Source organism: Mirounga angustirostris, unplaced genomic scaffold (genome assembly GCF_029215605.1).
Source record: "Mirounga angustirostris isolate CCGP_5_RB_7025 unplaced genomic scaffold, mMirAng1.0.hap1 SCAF_1, whole genome shotgun sequence".
Taxonomy (NCBI): Eukaryota; Metazoa; Chordata; class Mammalia; order Carnivora; family Phocidae; genus Mirounga; species Mirounga angustirostris.
In genome coordinates, this window is record NW_026991709.1 from 195,505,711 (window position 1) to 195,522,705 (window position 16,995).

A 16,995-nucleotide genomic window follows, 5' to 3' on the forward strand; every position below is an offset into this window, starting at 1 on the left:
TGTCGCCGGCGCGGGCGGGTGACGCCAACTGGGCCCGTTGTCTGTGTGTGGGGCTAGGGGCCCCGGGGCGGCGGGGGCTCCCGGCGCGGGCGGCGGTGGGTCGGGAGGGCCTGGACATGGCGCTGAGGGGCCGCCCCGCGGGAAGATGAATAAGGGCTGGCTGGAGCTGGAGAGCGACCCTGGTGAGGAGGGTGCTGGGCGGGCCGGGGGCTGGGGAGGCCGGGTGGGCCCCAAACTCGCCCGCCTGACCACCACTTGCTCCTCTTGTCGCCCCACCCAGGCCTCTTCACCCTCCTGGTGGAAGATTTCGGTAAGAGCCTCTCCTACTCGCCGGATCCGGGCTGTGGGGGCCCATTCCTGTGCCCTCGCTCTACAGCCTGGGGCTGCCCTTCCCGACTTCTTTCCTTCCCTGATCGCAGGTGTCAAAGGGGTGCAGGTGGAGGAGATCTATGACCTTCAAAGCAAATGTCAGGGGTGAGTGGCTTGGTGCCAGGGCCTTCCCTTACACCCCGAGGGCAAGGGGAGGGCCAGGAGAGGAGTGCCCCTCAAGGGAGGTAGTGTAGGAATCCCAAGTTATAAAATCTCATACATGGAAGCATCCCTCATCTTTGGGTGCCCTCCTCATCAAGCGGATATTTTTGTTTTCTCCCAGTCTTCTTTCAGCACTTCCCTTTATGTAGTAGTCCCTTTCCCCCTGTACAAATCTGACCATCCTTTGGAGTACAGTTCAGCTGCCTTTTCTGGTCTTGTAGCAGGAAGGCAGCCCCTTCTCTTGACTCAGGTCACACAGTGCCTGCTGTAATTTATTAATTAATTACAGTTTTCATGTACTCGTGTGCCGGTGGCTTTCATCCCTTCACAGAGGTCTTGCATTGATTGGTTGGTGTGTGGCATCTGACAAGGCCCCTATAAGGTGACCAACCTCAGGGTCTTGGTCGTCCTGCAGAATAGAGGTGTGGAACGACTACAGTGCATGAACTGAGAGGTCTGTTTTTATCTTCCAGGAAAGAAGGGACTGATCTAGGTGTTCATTTGCTTTCTTCACTGCACTGGGGCCCAGGCCTTGGGGTTCACAGTGAGAATTAGTGTTTAAATTCCTCGATCAGAGTTTTTTTTCTTTCCTTACCTTCTGTTCCTACCTTGTCATGGGCCATGGGTTCCAGCTTTTCATCTCTTCTCCAAAAACCTTAGACTTCATGAGGACACAGCGTATTCCGGAACATCACAGCCAGATGCTTGACTCTGGGTTCTGGGTGTGAGGGCTCAGGGCCAATTTAGGCATGTTGGAAAGAAGCGAGGGTAGAGGTGGGATCACGGAAAGGGCACCTGAGTTGTAACACAGTGCGGGGGAATAGGCAGGAAAAGAAAGGGGATGCTGATTGCCTTCCCCCACTTGGCTGGTTTAGCTTTGCCCCTTACTTTCCCCAGCCCAGTGTATGGATTCATCTTCCTGTTCAAATGGATCGAAGAACGCCGATCCCGTCGCAAGGTGTCTACCTTGGTGGATGATACGTCTGTGATTGATGATGATATTGTGAATAACATGTTCTTTGCCCATCAGGTCTGCTGGGCTCTGTGTTCCGTCTGGAGGGTGGGATGCTGCCAATGTCTTTGCTGGGAAGTGGAAGTGGGGGAAGGCAGGAGGAGGAGCTAGGCAGATACCAGGAGTGGCGGTTAGAGAAGTCCCCTGGCAGAAGGAACTGAGCTCTTAGTTCCTTACAAAAGGGAATATCTTTAGAGCAGGGTGGTGTTAAGTCCCCTCTGCATGTCCCCAGACATCTGGTGGGTATTTAGTTGAATGAACAAATGTTGGGTGGAGATGAGGAGAGCTGATGAGTTTTGTTGTTCAGATAGGACTGTCCCTCTCTGGGTCCCCATTCTCAGTATGGCTTGTAGGTATGCTGTGTATGAGTGACTGTTCTTGGGTTTCACAGCTGATCCCCAACTCTTGTGCCACTCATGCCCTGCTGAGCGTGCTCCTGAACTGCAGCAATGTGGACCTGGGGCCTACCCTAAGTCGCATGAAGGATTTCACCAAAGGCTTCAGCCCTGAGGTAGGCCGTGCGCAGTCCCTCAATCCTGGCTCACAGCTTGCTGGGCAGATCTGACTCCCAGGCCTACTTGTAATGCTACCATATGGCATATGATACTATGAGGCCCTTTTCTTTCAAAGGATTTACCTTATGTTTGGCCCTTAAATTTTAGGCTCAATTGTCAGGAAAGATCTAAGGAGGAAAGGAACATTCCTTAAGTGACACTATGTTAAGAATTTCTTTGTCAGGTCTGTATCAGGCCGCGTTGCTCTCCAGTGTCCGCTCATTACCGTGCAAGACTAACCCCATCCTTCTGGAGCTCTGGAGTTCTTTTCTGTCTTCACTAACCTTTCAGGAAAATCCATCTATGCTGCTTCAGGTTCCTGGAATGCCTCCAGGCCTTCTCTCCAGAGCTTTGCTTCCCACCCAGAGGCCCACCTGAAAAATTGTTTTGATGTCTTATTTCCTTCTCTAGAGCAAAGGATATGCGATTGGCAATGCCCCAGAGTTGGCCAAGGCACATAATAGCCATGCCAGGTGTGTGGGCACTGTGGGAGCTGATGGGAGTGGGGGCGGTGGGGGAAGGGTTGTCCCATTCCAGGCCCTGAGTATGTCCTTCCCCAGGCCTGAGCCACGCCACCTCCCCGAGAAGCAGAACGGCCTTAGTGCCGTGCGGACGATGGAGGCGTTCCACTTTGTCAGTTATGTGCCTATCACGGGACGGCTTTTCGAGCTGGATGGGCTGAAGGTCTACCCCATTGACCATGGTAGGGACCCATTGGGTTTTTCTGCTTACCTTCTAGGGAGCTAGGGCTCAGGGTTCTCAGGTGCTTGGGGACCCAGTGGCAGGGGTTGGTGTTGAGGGCATCCACCTCTGGCTGGATGGCACCCTGCGCTGTACTACCTGACTACACCTCTCCATCTTCCTTCCCACTCCTGGCCTGCCCAAACTCAGGGCTTCCCAACGGCTGACTCCTCATCTTGGTCTTCCCTAGGGCCCTGGGGGGAGGATGAGGAGTGGACAGACAAGGCCCGGCGGGTCATCATGGAGCGAATCGGCCTCGCCACCGCAGGGTAAGGGCTCTGTGCTTGCCCTTCCCTCTGGAGCTGTGCCCCCGTTGGGAAGGACACAGAAGAGGGAAAGCAGAGAGGTCAGATGACTTGTGCAAGGCCACATGATGAATCTGGCCAGGTCAAGCTTAGATCTTGGGCTTCCGACTCCTTGCCCTATTTCCCACCCAGGCTGCCTGTGGCCTGCTTTGGGACAGGCTGGGGAGGGGCAGGCCTTGGGGGAGCCCTAGGTGGCCCAGACATGCTGGCTCACTTGCTGATAGGCCCCTCAGGCAGGTCATTGGAAGGCACCGGCTCAGCTGCCTGGCATGCATTACTAGCTGCCGCCCGCCTGTCGGGGTGGGGCCTGTACCTGTGGCCGTAGTTGGGACTTCAGGGGGCCCTGCCAGATTGTTTGTCTCAACCTGATGGCGGTGCTGGGCGGGAGCTGCTCTCACGGCTGTGGCTGTGACTGCAGGGAGCCCTACCATGACATCCGCTTCAACCTGATGGCGGTGGTGCCCGACCGCAGGATCAAGTACGAGGCCAGGCTGCATGTGCTGAAGGTGAACCGTCAGACAGTACTGGAGGCCCTGCAGCAGGTGGGGACCCCTCCCGCCATCCCTCTTCCCCTCACTGGGGCGTGGTCTCTGATTCCCAGGTCACTCTTTATTACGGATCTGTTGAGCTTCACCTGACCATTCCTTTCCTTTGCTTTCCTTGTGGGAAAGCTGGGACTTGGGGTGGAGAGGGGGAATAGCTTCTAAAAGGAGGTTTGGGTTCAACTGTTGTATTTCCTTGTGAGCGAGTGGGTAGAACCAAGGCTCTCTGCTGTCCAAGCGAGCGGCTGGGTCTGCTTTCACGACTCTGAGCCTTGGATTCTGTTTTTAGCTGATCAGGGTAACACAGCCAGAGCTGATTCAGACCCACAAGTCTCAAGAGCCACAGCTGCCTGAGGAGTGCAAACCAGCCAGCAGCAAGTCCCCCCTGGCGCTGGAGGCAAGCAGGGCCGCAGCTGCCTCCGAGGCCACTCACACAGGTACCAGGGATCTTGGCGCCTCCCCTTGGCCTCAGAGCTTGAGCTGAGAGGCCCAAGCAGAGCAAGTCTTTGTGTATGGATGCACTTGGGCAGAGGTTCAGAGGCTCCTATGGGAGCCCTGAGGCCCTGGAGCCCTGAGGCCCTGGTGCCTGCAGCCCTCTCCCCTCGGAACATGGAGGGAGAGCAGTCATCCCCTAAAGAAAGGTACCTGTAAAGGGCTGACATTACGACAGTTCCTGAACCTTCTCTATAATAGATACTCCCTTTTTAGTTTTCTTAAGAGGCTTTTCTTTTTTTCTCCTTCTGTCTCCCTCCCTCCCTTTTTCCATCTCATTCTTCGTCTTGCTATGGGCCCATGACCTAGAGCTCGCGGGCTCTCATCCCGTTAGCTAGTGCATCTGTTCTTCTCTGGCAAGGGAGGAGGGAGCAGTGCTATGTCTGGGGAGATGGTGGGCTGGGACAGGTTTTCTTGGGGATCTGGCTGAAGGTCCTGCCTGTGCTCCTTGTCCTCTCAGATGGTGTGGAGGAGGTGGCTGGTTCATGCCCCCAAGCCCCAACCCACAGCCCTCCCAGCAAACCCAAGCTGGTGGTGAAGCCTCCCGGGAGCAGCCTCAACGGGGTTCCTTCCAACCCCACTCCCATTGTTCAGCGGCTGCCAGCCTTTCTGGACAATCACAACTATGCCAAGTCCCCCATGCAGGTGAGCTGGGAGCACCCTTGCCCAAGCCCCTCCAGTACTTTCTTGAGAGACTGCAACAAGCCGTTTCCTTAGGTGGTTCCTTGGTGTTCATTCTATACCACCTAGGTGGCCAAGTCTCTCTGCTACCCAGAAGCCCCCACAGGAGCTTAGAGAGGCAGAGAGAACTCCCAACTTTCAGTCCACTCACACAGCAGTGGGGCAGGATGTTTAGGGCATGTTCCTGGTACCACTCGATGAGTTAGGTTTTGCTGGCAAAATAAAGGCACATGTTTCAGGGTGCTCAGTTTGTCTTTGGGTGGGCAGCAGCCTCCCCAGGAGTCATGGGTGGGCTCAGAACACCTGGGGTTCAGTGGACTCGACCTGGAGAGCCGTGTTGGTTTTCTGGCTATGAGTGCTGTGTCCAGCCGGGGCTGACTGGTCCCTGCTTATGGCTGCCCTTCCTCAGGAGGAGGAAGACCTGGCAGCAGGTGTGGGCCGCAGCCGAGTTCCAGTCCGCCCCCCCCAGCAGTACTCTGACGACGAGGACGACTATGAGGATGATGAGGACGACGACGTGCAGAACACCAACTCTGCCATCAGGTCAGCCCCAGCTCTGGAAGGCTAGAGGCTCAAGTGCTGCAGATCCTATCTTGACTGTTCCAACCCATGTCTGAGGTTGCCCGAAGCGTGTAACACTGAGCACCTGTGGGAGGCTGGCCTGCTGGGGCTGACTCCAGATCCCTGGTCCCCAAGACTCCAGGAGGCCTTGGGGGAGTGTTGAAGACATTTAACCAGATAACAAGGCCTGTCCTGTTGGGAGGTGGCCTTTCGGCTAGGCGTCAAAGGATTGGGATGGAGGAGATGGGGCGGGGTGCAGCCCTGTCAGAGGGCACGGCATTGTCAGAAGGCCAGAGTGAGGCGGCTGGAGTAGAGGTGGCCTTCGAGAGCACGTGGCTGTGGCTTTTGGAGCTTAGGGTGCCAGGCTCAGCACAGCCAGGTAGGCTGCTGGGCCCAGTGCAAGGAGCCGCAGCATCCGTCCCTGGGGGCCAGGATGTGTCCGGGGCTATTCTGGGCACTGCTGGGCGGGGTCACCCGGCCCCTCCCCTCGGCTCACCTCTCCTTGGCCCCCCCACCCCCAGGTACAAGCGAAAGGGGCCAGGGAAGCCGGGGCCCCTGAGTGGCTCTGGGGACGGGCAGCTGTCAGTGCTGCAGCCCAACACCATCAACGTCTTGGCCGAGAAGCTCAAAGAGTCCCAGAAAGACCTCTCGATTCCTCTGTCCATCAAGACGAGCAGCGGGGCGGCCAGCCCGGCCGTGGCAGTCCCCACACACTCACAGCCCTCGCCCACCCCCAGCAACGAGAGCACGGACACGGCCTCTGAGATCGGCAGTGCTTTCAACTCGCCGCTGCGGTCGCCCATTCGCTCAGCCAACCCAACGCGGCCCTCCAGCCCGGTCACCTCCCACATCTCCAAGGTGCTTTTTGGAGAGGATGACAGCCTGCTGCGTGTTGACTGCATCCGCTACAATCGCGCTGTACGCGACTTGGGTCCTCTTGTCAGCACGGGCCTGCTGCACCTGGCTGAGGACGGGGTGCTGAGCCCCCTGGCACTGACAGGTGCGCCCGGGCCTGGCTCACTGGCCGCTTGGGGCACTGGGGGAGAGGCGGGTGGCCAAGTGACCGCCTGGCCTGCGCTCTGAGGGGTCTTCTCGTGCCTTCTCTTCCCAGAGGGTGGGAAGGGCTCCTCACCCTGCAGCAGACCAAGCCAAGGCAGCCAGGGGTCCAGCAGCCCGGAAGAGAAGGAGGTAGTGGAGACTGTGGACAGCAGAGAGAAGCCTGGCTTGGCCAGGCCCGGTGAGCCCTTGAGCGGAGAGAAGTACTCTCCCAAGGTGAGTCCCTTTGCGGCTTGCTCTTCTAATCTGGCCGGAGGGGGGAGCCTGAGGCACTGCTGCCCAGGGGCTGGGGCCTGCGGGTTCTGGCGTAAACATGGGTGGCGGAAGCCAGGCGCCAGGAAGCCTGTCTGGGTTGGGGCGCTGCCGGGGCCTTGGTAGGTTCTGTGGACGCTGGCTGCTCGTCCTTGCCTCCAGCTGCTTCCTGGTGGGGGGACTGGGGTGTTGGCCAGCCCCCCTCAGGGCTGCACTGCGGGATTTTGGCAGGAGTTGCTGGCGCTGCTGAAGTGTGTGGAGGCAGAGATTGCAAACTATGAGGCCTGCCTCAAGGAAGAGGTGGAGAAGAGGAAGAAGTTCAAGGTGGGTCATCCCTCCAGCGGCTGGTCCTCTGCCCGTCTTCCCAGACGTGGGACCTCCCGAGGCCAGCTGGTGGCTGCTCCGGGGAGCTGGGCTTGCGGTGCTCTCATCCTCTCTCCCGCAGATCGACGACCAGAGGAGGACCCACAACTACGACGAGTTCATCTGCACCTTCATCTCCATGCTGGCCCAGGAAGGTGAGGGCACTTACCGCCGCAGCTGACCTGGCATGCCCTGCCGGGGGCCATGTCCCTCAGGCCTGTCTTGGGGCTTGAGCAGACTGGGGGGCCCAGGGAGGGCCGGGAGAGCCTCCGCTCCTGGCCTGAGGCTGTGGCCCATGGAGCGGGGGGCTGCTGCGCGTCCAGCCTCCTGCTCAAGGGCCTCGGCCTCTTCGCAGGCATGCTGGCCAACCTGGTGGAGCAGAACATCTCGGTGCGGCGGCGCCAAGGGGTCAGCATCGGCCGGCTCCACAAGCAGCGGAAGCCTGACCGGCGGAAACGCTCGCGCCCTTACAAGGCCAAGCGCCAGTGAGGACTGCTGGCCCGTACTCTGCAGCTGCTCTTGCCGCCTGGCCCCCCCGGGGCCCCTTCCCCACCCCACTCCCTCTCTTCCCAGTATTACTGAAAAGTTGCAGCCAGAGAGCCCAGCCCCTGGCAGCGGGAGCCAGGCTGGAGTCGTGCACTGTGCCCCAGGGCCGGGCAGGGCAGGGCAGCCCCGTAGTGCTCCGGGGGCAGCAGGGGGAGCGGGGGCACGGTGAGGTGCTGCGGCTTCCTCCACAGCCGGCTGTGGAGTGCCAGGACCTGGCCTTTCTGCCTTCAGCAGAGTATATATTTTACCTACAGAGACGTCTATTTTTCTGGGCTCTAGCCCATCTTGCCACCACTGTGTTGACATAGCCAGCTTCCTGACTGCATTCTTTCCAACACTTGTCATCCTGGTGGGCCCAGGTCCCTGCGTCATGCTGGAGTCATGACTGCAGGGTCCCAGCTGGGGGCCTGGGTGGGCATTTGGGCCCTGCGCTCTAGCCCTAGCCACCAGTCGTCCCTGTTGTGAGGAAGCCAGGTCTGTTCTTCCTCCCGGGAGAGCTCCAAACTCAGGGACCCGGCTGCTGGGCTGGATTGGGAGTGGGGTGTCCTAGTAAGGGTGGAATGAGCAGCCCGCTGGGGTCCCACGGCCTGAGCAGAGAGAAGTATTTAAGCTGTTTATTGGCCTGTAAACTCCCTTCCTGGCTTTAGCCGTGCTTGTCAAGACTGCTGTCTGCAGCAAGGCTCTGGGGCTCTTTGCCTTCAGTGTTGTAGCCCTGGCAATGGGCCTGCCTTGGGCTCCTGGGCTCTGACCCTGGAGCCTGGGGTTCAGAGGGGCCCCTGCCCAGCCCCTCAGTATTACTGTGTCTCCCTCCTCTTAGGGATAGCGGAGACAGGGCTGCTTGCAGGAAGCTGACACCACTTGGCTCTCCGTGCCACGCCAGCTTCTTCAGCCTCTGCAAGGCACTCAGGGTGGGGGACAGCAGGACTGAGACAACCAGTTGGAGCCCCAGTGTTCCCAGAGGGCCTAATGCCAAGGGGCAATGGGCCCAGCACTGTCTCTGGAGCTCAGGCCCCAAACAGAGCCCCATGGACTCTGCCAGATGGCTTTGAAGGTGATCTAAGCAGGCCCCTTATCTGTACATAGTGACTGGGGCAGGGGATGGCTGGCCAGCATAGAAGCCACCTCTCTGTGCTGAGCACAGCCTGACTTCTCTGGCCCCTGTAAATATTGGATCAGTGAATAAAACTCTCCTAAGAAATGAACTCTCCTGTGGTTGCTGGCCTAAGATATTTATAGGCTAGGTTGTGGTGAGAGGGAGGACCTAACCAAACCTGGGCCCAAGAGCCTGTGACCCGAGGGGTGAGAAGTACACATTCTCAGGCATCCATCCTTCTGGGGCAGAGATTCTTGGGACCCTAGACCCAGGATTTAGGACCTGAGCTGAGGAGGGGCTTTGGGTGGGCTGTGGAGCCTGAAGAGGACACTTTGGGAGGAGAGAGACCTGGCTTTCATCCGGTTCTCAGGGCGTTGCTATCTGAACAGATGCCGGGGTTCTGGGCTGAGGAGGCGAGGTAGCCTCTAGTCTCGCCCGGTGCACTGTCCCTGGAGGGGTCCCCTTGGAGGACGCAGCTCTACCCTTGTTGCATTTGGACAGGTCCAGCAGGCCAAAGCTGCTAAGCACCCTCACTCCCGAGGCCGCCGCAGCCCCTCACCCCCACCGCTGCCCCGGCAGTGAATCCTGTGGAGGGGCACAGACATGAGCAGCGGGGGCCCAGCTGGACTGCTTAGAAAACGGCTTTAATGGCCCCAGCTCTTCTGTCCTGAGTCTAGTAGTCCAGGGCACAGATGAGAGCCACACCGCGCTTTATCCAGTGTCGCTGGGGCTGATCGGAGGGGAGCTCCACGGCAATGATGTAGTTGGTGGAGTGGCCTGTGGTCGATAGTGTTCCTGGAGCAGACAAGAAGGGAGGGTTGTCTGTCACAAGAGTAGGAACAGGGTAAAGGCAATGGACTCAGCAGATTGAGACGGTGGCAAGCAGGGGCCCTGACCCGAGAGGAAACCTGCCTGGTGAATGGTCCGGCCAAGGCTCAGGCCTGCCAGGAATGGGAGAGTTGGGGCCGCTGCTCATTCCCTGTTGGACCCAGCACAGGCCCACCTCCCCGCCAAGTCTCCCTTACCTACTCTGAACCTTCATTAGCATACTGGGGCTCCCAAGACCCAGGTGGGTCTGCTGAGGGAGGCAAGAGGATGGGGAGCTCAGGGGCCACTTACCACAGACTGAGCCCAAGCTCTGGGCATTACCCTCCCTGCCTGCTGGTGGTCCAGCTCTGGCCTGGCCTGCTCACTCTCAGGAGGGCTGACCGGCCTCTCTCAGCCATTCTGTTCAGCTAACCTGACCAGTTAGGCTGGCCCAGTCCTGGGCCCCCACCCATGGTGCAGGTTCCCCACCCTGGGCCCGTACCCGCTCGGGTCAGCGTCTTGTAGATGGGGCACAGGTAGAAGTCCTGGTTCTGGATCTTGCGGTTCTGTGTCGGCAGAAGCCAGATAACAGCCATCTCTGTGTATAGCTCCTTGGGCCGAGATTCAGCCAGCTGGAAGGCTGCAGGGTCCCAGCGGGCACCTTCCAGGAACAGTCCATGGATGTAGCACCCCTCACTGGGCCTTTTCTTGAGCTCTGGCACTGACTTGTGCATTACCTGTGGTGGGCGCACAGACATGCCCCCGCATGTGGACTGGGCTCAAGAGGCACAAACTCCCTCCTGAGAGTCCTGCCCACCCGCCCATTACTCACCCACCATTTTATTTTGTTTTATTTATCTGCTTTTCTAAGATTTTTATTTATTTATTTGAGAACGAGAGATAGAACACGAGCAGGGTGAGGGGCAGAGGGAGAGGGAGAAGCAGGCTTCCCGCTGAGCAGGGAGCCCGATGCGGGGCTCGATCCCAGCAGCCCAGGATCATGACCTGAGCCGAAGGCAGATGCTTAACCGACTGAGCCACCCAGGCAACCCACTCACCCACCATTTTAGTTGGCAGCCTGCGGTCTGTGTCCAGTCCCTAGGGATTTCCTGGGGGCTCATAGCCACTTCTGGCTTGGCTCTCCCTGCCCCCCAAGACCCACTCAGGACCCCCAACTGGCAGCCAGCTGTGGCCTCAGCGCCCCTCCTGCCTGGCCCCTGTAAGTACTGGGGGCCTGACCCAGGCCATACTCCAGCCTGACCCTGGCCTGACTTTGGCTGTGTGCAAACCTTGAAATCAAACGAGATGGTGTCAATGGAGATGACAGACTTGCGGGCAAAGTTCTGCAGCGTGCCTGTCAGGAAGGCCTGGGGGAAGAAGAAGCCACTGATCCAGAAGACAGCTGGGATGCCCCCTTGGATCCAGGCCTGCAGGAAGTCCAGGCGCTGCATCAGGTCCATGACCCATGAGGACAGCGGCTTGAGCGATGGGTAGGCCTTCGCATTCCAGAGCTCAGGCACAATGTTGTTGTACAGGCTGGTGGCCATCAGCTCCAGCTGTGAGGACATCACCACCAGCCCCTTGAGTGCCTTGAGCAGGTCTCGCAGCGTCTCTGTGATCACCTGCAGCAGCCAGTTGTACCTGTGGAGCCAGCGGCAAGGAAGCAAGCAGTGGCTGGGGGTTCTACACCAGTGTCTGTACTCCCCACTTGTAGGCCATAGACAGAAAAACAGTGGCCCAACGTGGGGGCTAAGAGCATGGAGCTGAGTCGGGCAGCCTAGGTACTGATCTCAGCTCTGCACCTTAGCAAACATGTAACCTTAGGTCACTTCACCGTTTCGGGCCTTGGTGTACTCATCTGTGAAGTGGGAACAATAAAACGTAGCTGGGTTAGAGCATAGACGCGGCACGGCGCCCGGCCCAGAGTAGCTGTTGCTGACATTTCTCTATAACAATAACTCTCTCTAATAAGTCAGGGCTGGGGGTGGCAGGGGGATTACCGAATGACCTCCTGTACTAGCACTGTGTTCATTGACTCCTCATACAGCACGGGGTACTTGGCCATCACCAGCTGCAAGTTGATGGGCTCAGGAATCTGGAGCAGAATATTGTGGGCCATATCCTCCACTATCTGTGGGGGCAAAGGGACACGCGGGGGGTCAGGGCCAGCACCCCTTAATTCCTGCAGGATTCCACATGCACAGAGTTCCTTCCCACGGGGGAGCAGGGGGGTAGTGGGTGGGAGACTGGCCCTGCCCAACGCGTGCGCCCCTTTCCCCTGATGCCACCTACCTCCTCCCGGCCCTGGCCGCCCACAGAGGACGATTTGGGCTGCAGCTGGATGATGGCACCGAGCAGGCCATAAGTCTCATTCTGGGCGAAGGTGATGTTGGCATTGTCGTGCAGGCCAAAGATCTCAGGCATGTCATTGAGAGGGAGGCCTTTGATGTAGGAGAGGTAGCCCTGGAGGGTAGGAGGGCCACAACTGAAACCTCGCTCTACCCCCAGCCTGTGGGGGGTCCTCCAATTGGGCACAACTCCCACTTGCCTCCCCGACTTGGAACCCTTACGCATCTCCCTCTTCTTAGAGCTGCATGGCTTCTGAGGCGCTGTGTGGGGAGCCCTCGCTTCCCTCCCAGCCCTCTGCCTGCTGGCATCCTGTCCCCCCCGCCCCCGCTCCTTCATTCAGCCGCTCCAATCAGTGACGCTCCCCTCCTTACAATCGTGACCCACACTCCGACACACCCCCCGGCCCTGCAGCCTCCCTGCACACGTCTTAGCCGAAGCACCATTTCCTCTGGGACCCTTGGAGAGGCTGCCCTGCCTCAACTGAGTAATTACACTCAGGCAGCGGCTGAGCAGCCAGACGTCGCCTCTCCCCACAGAGCCCGAGCTCCAGGGGGCAGGGACTGGGTCCACCTCCCTGCCTGTGGCTCTCTTTGTGGGAGGGAGTAATCCATGAACAGCAGCGGCTGGGGGGCCGGGGCCACGCCTCCTCTCACCCAGCTCCCAGGTGTTCATGGCACGCCCAGCAACCCAGCCTGGCTGGCTGCCTGCGGCCGTCGGGGAGGGCGCGCTCACATTGAGGTCGTAGGTAGGCTGGATCTGGTGGTAGATGCCCGAGGCGCTGTAGCTGTGATCGTGGAAGAGCACGGAGGGGCTGTAGTAGTCCTCCAGGATGTTCATGATGCAGCGACGGTCCCAGTCATCCGTGACACGGCCCCCGTAGTTGATCTCCCCGGCTGTGTACTTGAGGACCTACGGGGTGGGTGGGTGAGGGCCCCCACAAGCGCCCAGCGCCCCGCCTCAGCCTGTCCCTGGCCCACCTTGTAGGGGATGTCGTCATACTCGTCCAGGAACATCTTGAGCTGGCTGATACAGATGCGCAGGTCCCCGTCTGTGAACTCGTAGGGGATGTTGAAGCCCAGGGGCCCAAACTTGCGGCGCTCCAGCGCATTCCCGTGGAACAGGCACAGAGACAGCAGCAGGGACTTGAACTCCAACACCTGCAAGAGGCAGGGGGCAGGGAGTGAGGGGCGGGCCCAAGCTGAGGCAATGGGGGGGCGGGAGCGTGCACCCCTGCGCTTCACCTTGTGGCAGGAGTTGAGGAAGTTGTCGCTCAGGCTGCTGTAAGACTTGAGCAGGTTGGCCTTGACGCCACGTGGCGGCTCAATGGTCATCTTGGAGCCATTCTGCAGGATGGACACTGGGAACTTGTTGCTGGGCAGGCTGGTGAGCCACAGGCGGAAGTCCCGGTGCACCTGGTGGCCACGTACCACGTGAGCATGGGGACCCACGCCTGGTGGCTGCCCCACACCAGGTTCCCTGGGCCACCGGCAGCTTGACCCTCCCCCTGGGTGGGCCGGGCCAGGCCAGGCTGCGCAGACCACTGATTAAGAAGATCGGTTTTGGGGCGCCTGGGTGGCTCATTCGGTGAAGCAGCTGCCTTCAGCTCAGGTCATGATCCCAGGGTCCTGGGATCAAGTCCCGCATCGGGCTCTCTGCTCAGCAGGAAGCCTGCTTCTCCCTCTGCCTCTGCCTGCAGCTTCCCCTGCTTGTGCTCTCTCTCTGACAAATAAATAAATAAAATCTTTAAAAAAAAAAAAAAAGAATATCGGTTTTATCAGGTCATGGTCTCAGGGTCGTGAGATCGAGCCCCGCATCCTCTCTGTGCTGGGCCTGGAGCCTGCATGGGATTCTGTCTCTCTCTCCCTCTGCCCCCCAACCCCACCCCAAGGGGAAAAAAAAGAATATGGGCTTTGGCGAGTCTCAGCGTCACCAGTCCACGCTGGGTGGACGTGGGCAAGTCACATCACCACTGGCAGCAGTAACGCGAGGAGATGCTGAGAAGATAAATCTAGCTGAGGCTTGTTTCATATATCACTTCCTGAGTGCTGTGTGCCCAGGCTGGGCTGGGGGCTCTGTGGGACCATCTCATTCAGCCTCAGCAGGCCTGGATGGACGTGTCGGTAGCCCCTTCAGTGAAGGAGGCCACTGGGTCTGTGGCAGGTGGGGCAGCACACCTTATCGGGGTTGATGTGCTCGATGAGGCGCTCCAGGGCCGGCATCCAGCTCGGTGCCAGGTGGCAATTCTGGAAGAAGACCCACTTGCCCCTCTCTATGGAGCTGCGCATCATGGCTTCTGCCCGAGGGCCCTGTGGGGGCGGGAGTGCTGAGCGGCGAGGTGCCAACCAGCCCAGCCTCCAGACCTCCGCCCCTGCCCACCCGGTCCTTACCTGGCCCTGGCCCAGGGAGATGGCAGAGAGCTTCTTGGAGAACTTCATCTCTTCGGCAAACTTGTAGAGGTCGGCAGCAGGGTCGGTGCCAGGCGACAGCACAAAGATGAGGGGCGTGGTGGAGCCGGAGTCTTTGAACACCACTGACAGGTCGGCTGCCTGCAGGTCAGGGAGAGATGCTGGGTCACCTGGGGCTGAGGGAGGGCAGGGACCAAGGCAAGGCAGGGGGTCCTGGGGCTTCCAGGGAGGCTTCCCAGTGGGGCCTGGAACCCCCCAGAGCCTTTGGAGGGTGTGGTTAGGAGTCCCAGCCTGACCAAGGCTGCAACATGGTCTGTCCAGGTGCAGCCAGGCCCCGGGACCCAGAGGTGGGGATTACTCCAGGACACCGGCTGATGGCACTTGCCTGGGGCTCAATGAAGCGTGGCTCCAGGTTGGTGGCCACGAAATCCTGCATGGCATTGGTAACCTTGTCCCCACGCAGGCAGCGGAGAACCAGCAGCTTCTGGAACTGGTCCAGGTATTTATCCCAGATGCCAGGCAAGGGCTCCCTGCGACAGTGCCCATGTCCCCCTGAGAGCTGACCTGTGGGAGGGCACTGGCCCCAGGGACTCTGCTGGCTGGATGGCCAGGGAGAGTGGAGGGCCTGCAGGGTACATGGCCCAGGGCACAGAGGGATGGAGCCACAGCTGCAGGGCACCCCTGGGTGGCTCCTCAGAGAAACCTCCTGGGCGGGCCTGTCCCTGGGGTCTCACCCCTCCATGTGCCCACCCTGCGACCCCCTGGGGCACAGCTCACCGGTGGGGCTCGAGGCTGTCGAAGATGGACTGGAATTCTGAGAGGTGCTTTGGGAAGTCTTCGGCAAAAGAGGAGAAGGTTGGCAGGTTTGAGAGTGCCAGGATATCTCGCCAGGCCCGGTCGGACAGCCAGTCAGGCGCTGGGTTCTCAGTCATGACCTGGATGGAGCCTCCGGACAGGAGGTAGCGCCACTCGCCCTGGCAGGGGACAGGGGGAGCCTAGTGCCCAGGCCCTGTGACCTGCCTCTGGCACCCCAGCCAGCAATGCCCCCCCACCACCACCCTCAGCCAGAGAAACGGAGTCCTCCCTGGGGCTGGCAGTCAGACCGGTCTGGGTCAGTGTCCCCGTTCCACATTTTCCTGGCTGTGTGTCCTTAGGCAGAGGATGTGACCTCTCTGAGCCGCAGTCTCCTCATTTTGGAAAGTAGGAAGAATGAGAATCTCAGCTGCTTCCCAAGGGTTTTGGGGGTTAGGTAAGAATGTACCCGTTAGCCTGGCACCTACACACAGATAGGGCTCGAGCCGGAGTAGCCGTAATGCGGTAATGCTCGCTCTCTCCGCAGTGATTTCCAACACTTGGCAGATACCTGGGGCTCATGAGAGCACGAGCTGGGAGGCTCAGGACAGTCTCTGCTCACTTGGCTCCGAGAAGGCTGTGCTCACAGGACAGCGGGGACCACAGTGAACTCAGGGTCTCCCGGCTGTTTTAAGTAAGGAACTGCTTCCTGAGGCCTCTACCCCTTTGCTCTCGCTGTGCCCTCATGCCTGGCCCTCTCTTTCCTTTTACCCTGTTCTCCCAGGCCCTGCCACAGGGCACCTCATCAGGCCATCTGTCCTGGGTCACCGGCCCAGCCCGCTGGTTGCCTCTCTGCTCGCTACCTGGTCGATCTTGTCCTCATTCATCATGATGCGGACACACAGCAGGAAGGCAAACATCAGCTTGTGCTTCTCAAAGAGGCTGCGGCAGACATTGCTGTAGAGGTCGTAGGTCAGGTGGCGGTTGATGTTGGCGATACGCTTCTTCAGGTTGTCTGCAGGGCAGGGAGGGGACGGCAGTGCGTGGAGGGGGTGAGGGGAGCGAGATCCCCGGGGCTCAGCCCAGGCCAGCCAGTCTGCCCCACAGCCACAGGGGCCATCTGGGCCTCCCTTTGGGGCCTCTGGAGTTGCCAGTAAAGGGGCTCTGAGGAGGGTAGGGAGGGGGTGTGTTGTTACACCTGATCTGAGAGAATGTGCAAGTTTACATAAGCGTGCCCCCTGTGGATATGTGTCCCCCTGTGTCACATCTGTGCCAGGCTGGAAGCCCAGCATCTGTGTCCGTGTGCACGCATGCCCGGGCTACCTGCCCTCTCCGAGTTGGCGATGCCCGAGAGGAAGATGCTGAGAAACCACTCCAGGGAGTACTGGTACATGGGGTCCACGTTGGCCAGGTCAGACACACAGAAGAAAAGGATCTGGGTGCGGACAGCCACGGGAATGTACTCCATGCGTGTGAGGTCAATGTCCTTCTCCGTCTGCTCTGCGATCCTGACTTTGGCCTAGAGGTGCAGCACGGGAGAGGTGATCAGGCCCAGGTTGGCTGATGGAGGGTGGCAGGCAACGTGGGTGGGGACAGGGGTCAGGCCTGGGGCTGGTCAGGGGTTGGGTAGAGGCAGGAGTCGCAGGCAGAGGCAGGCCATTGCTGACCTGGATCTCGGCAGCCTTCATCTTGGAAGCCTCCAGCACCTTGATGAGCTCCATGTCATCCACAGGGTTACCTTCAGAGGAACTGAGCCTGTACAGGATCTGGTCTTCGATGTCCTTCAGCTCCTGGCGCATCTTGGCATTACTGACAATCAGCTGGTTCTTAGCTTCCTCCAGGTCTGGCCGCTCCTCGGCCACTACCTGGCCCAGCAGCTGGTCCTCTAGGCCACTGCCAGGGGAAGGGACAGC

The 16,995-nt window shown here is 59.5% G+C and overlaps 2 protein-coding genes across 3 annotated transcripts in view; one reads left to right on the top strand and one right to left on the bottom strand.

Moving 5' to 3' along the window:
* BAP1 (BRCA1 associated protein 1) lies at nt 1-8,834 on the top strand. Of its 2 annotated transcripts, XM_045862228.3 has the most exons (17): nt 1-182; nt 281-310; nt 420-474; nt 1,429-1,561; nt 1,935-2,054; nt 2,509-2,570; nt 2,658-2,800; nt 3,029-3,107; nt 3,562-3,685; nt 3,975-4,122; nt 4,638-4,822; nt 5,268-5,401; nt 5,941-6,419; nt 6,531-6,691; nt 6,959-7,051; nt 7,173-7,245; nt 7,446-8,834. In XM_045862228.3, exons 1-17 carry the CDS (start codon nt 146-148, stop codon nt 7,577-7,579), a joined length of 2,190 nt encoding a protein of 729 aa, XP_045718184.1. In that variant the 5' UTR covers nt 1-145; the 3' UTR covers nt 7,580-8,834. The 2 variants fall into 2 exon arrangements, with proteins under 2 accessions (XP_045718184.1, XP_064451575.1); XM_064595505.1 differs by lacking the exon at nt 1,429-1,561 and having other exon boundaries at nt 59-182.
* Nucleotides 8,835-9,360: 526 nt separating this feature from the next.
* Nucleotides 9,361-16,995, bottom strand: part of DNAH1 (dynein axonemal heavy chain 1) — a 72,858-nt gene continuing 65,223 nt past the window's right edge. The window contains exons 63-77 of the mRNA XM_045862227.2: nt 16,750-16,975; nt 16,406-16,601; nt 15,946-16,097; nt 15,068-15,264; nt 14,672-14,820; nt 14,273-14,427; nt 14,060-14,191; nt 13,127-13,297; nt 12,863-13,042; nt 12,618-12,794; nt 11,829-11,999; nt 11,537-11,667; nt 10,826-11,177; nt 10,039-10,273; nt 9,361-9,524 (exon numbers count right to left, since the gene is read on the bottom strand). Of these exons, the coding sequence (XP_045718183.1) occupies nt 9,403-9,524; nt 10,039-10,273; nt 10,826-11,177; nt 11,537-11,667; nt 11,829-11,999; nt 12,618-12,794; nt 12,863-13,042; nt 13,127-13,297; nt 14,060-14,191; nt 14,273-14,427; nt 14,672-14,820; nt 15,068-15,264; nt 15,946-16,097; nt 16,406-16,601; nt 16,750-16,975 (2,746 nt within the window). The 3' untranslated portion in view covers nt 9,361-9,402. The remainder of the gene's footprint in view (nt 9,525-10,038; nt 10,274-10,825; nt 11,178-11,536; nt 11,668-11,828; nt 12,000-12,617; nt 12,795-12,862; nt 13,043-13,126; nt 13,298-14,059; nt 14,192-14,272; nt 14,428-14,671; nt 14,821-15,067; nt 15,265-15,945; nt 16,098-16,405; nt 16,602-16,749; nt 16,976-16,995) is intronic.

Coding starts and splice junctions, on each gene's coding strand:
- BAP1 (XM_045862228.3), top strand. CDS start 146: ATGAATAAGGGCTGGCTGGAGCTGGAGAGCGACCCTG. Junction 2,571..2,657: donor GCACATAATAGCCATGCCAG/GTGTGTGGGCAC, acceptor GTCCTTCCCCAG/GCCTGAGCCACGCCACCTCC. Junction 2,801..3,028: donor GGTCTACCCCATTGACCATG/GTAGGGACCCAT, acceptor GGTCTTCCCTAG/GGCCCTGGGGGGAGGATGAG.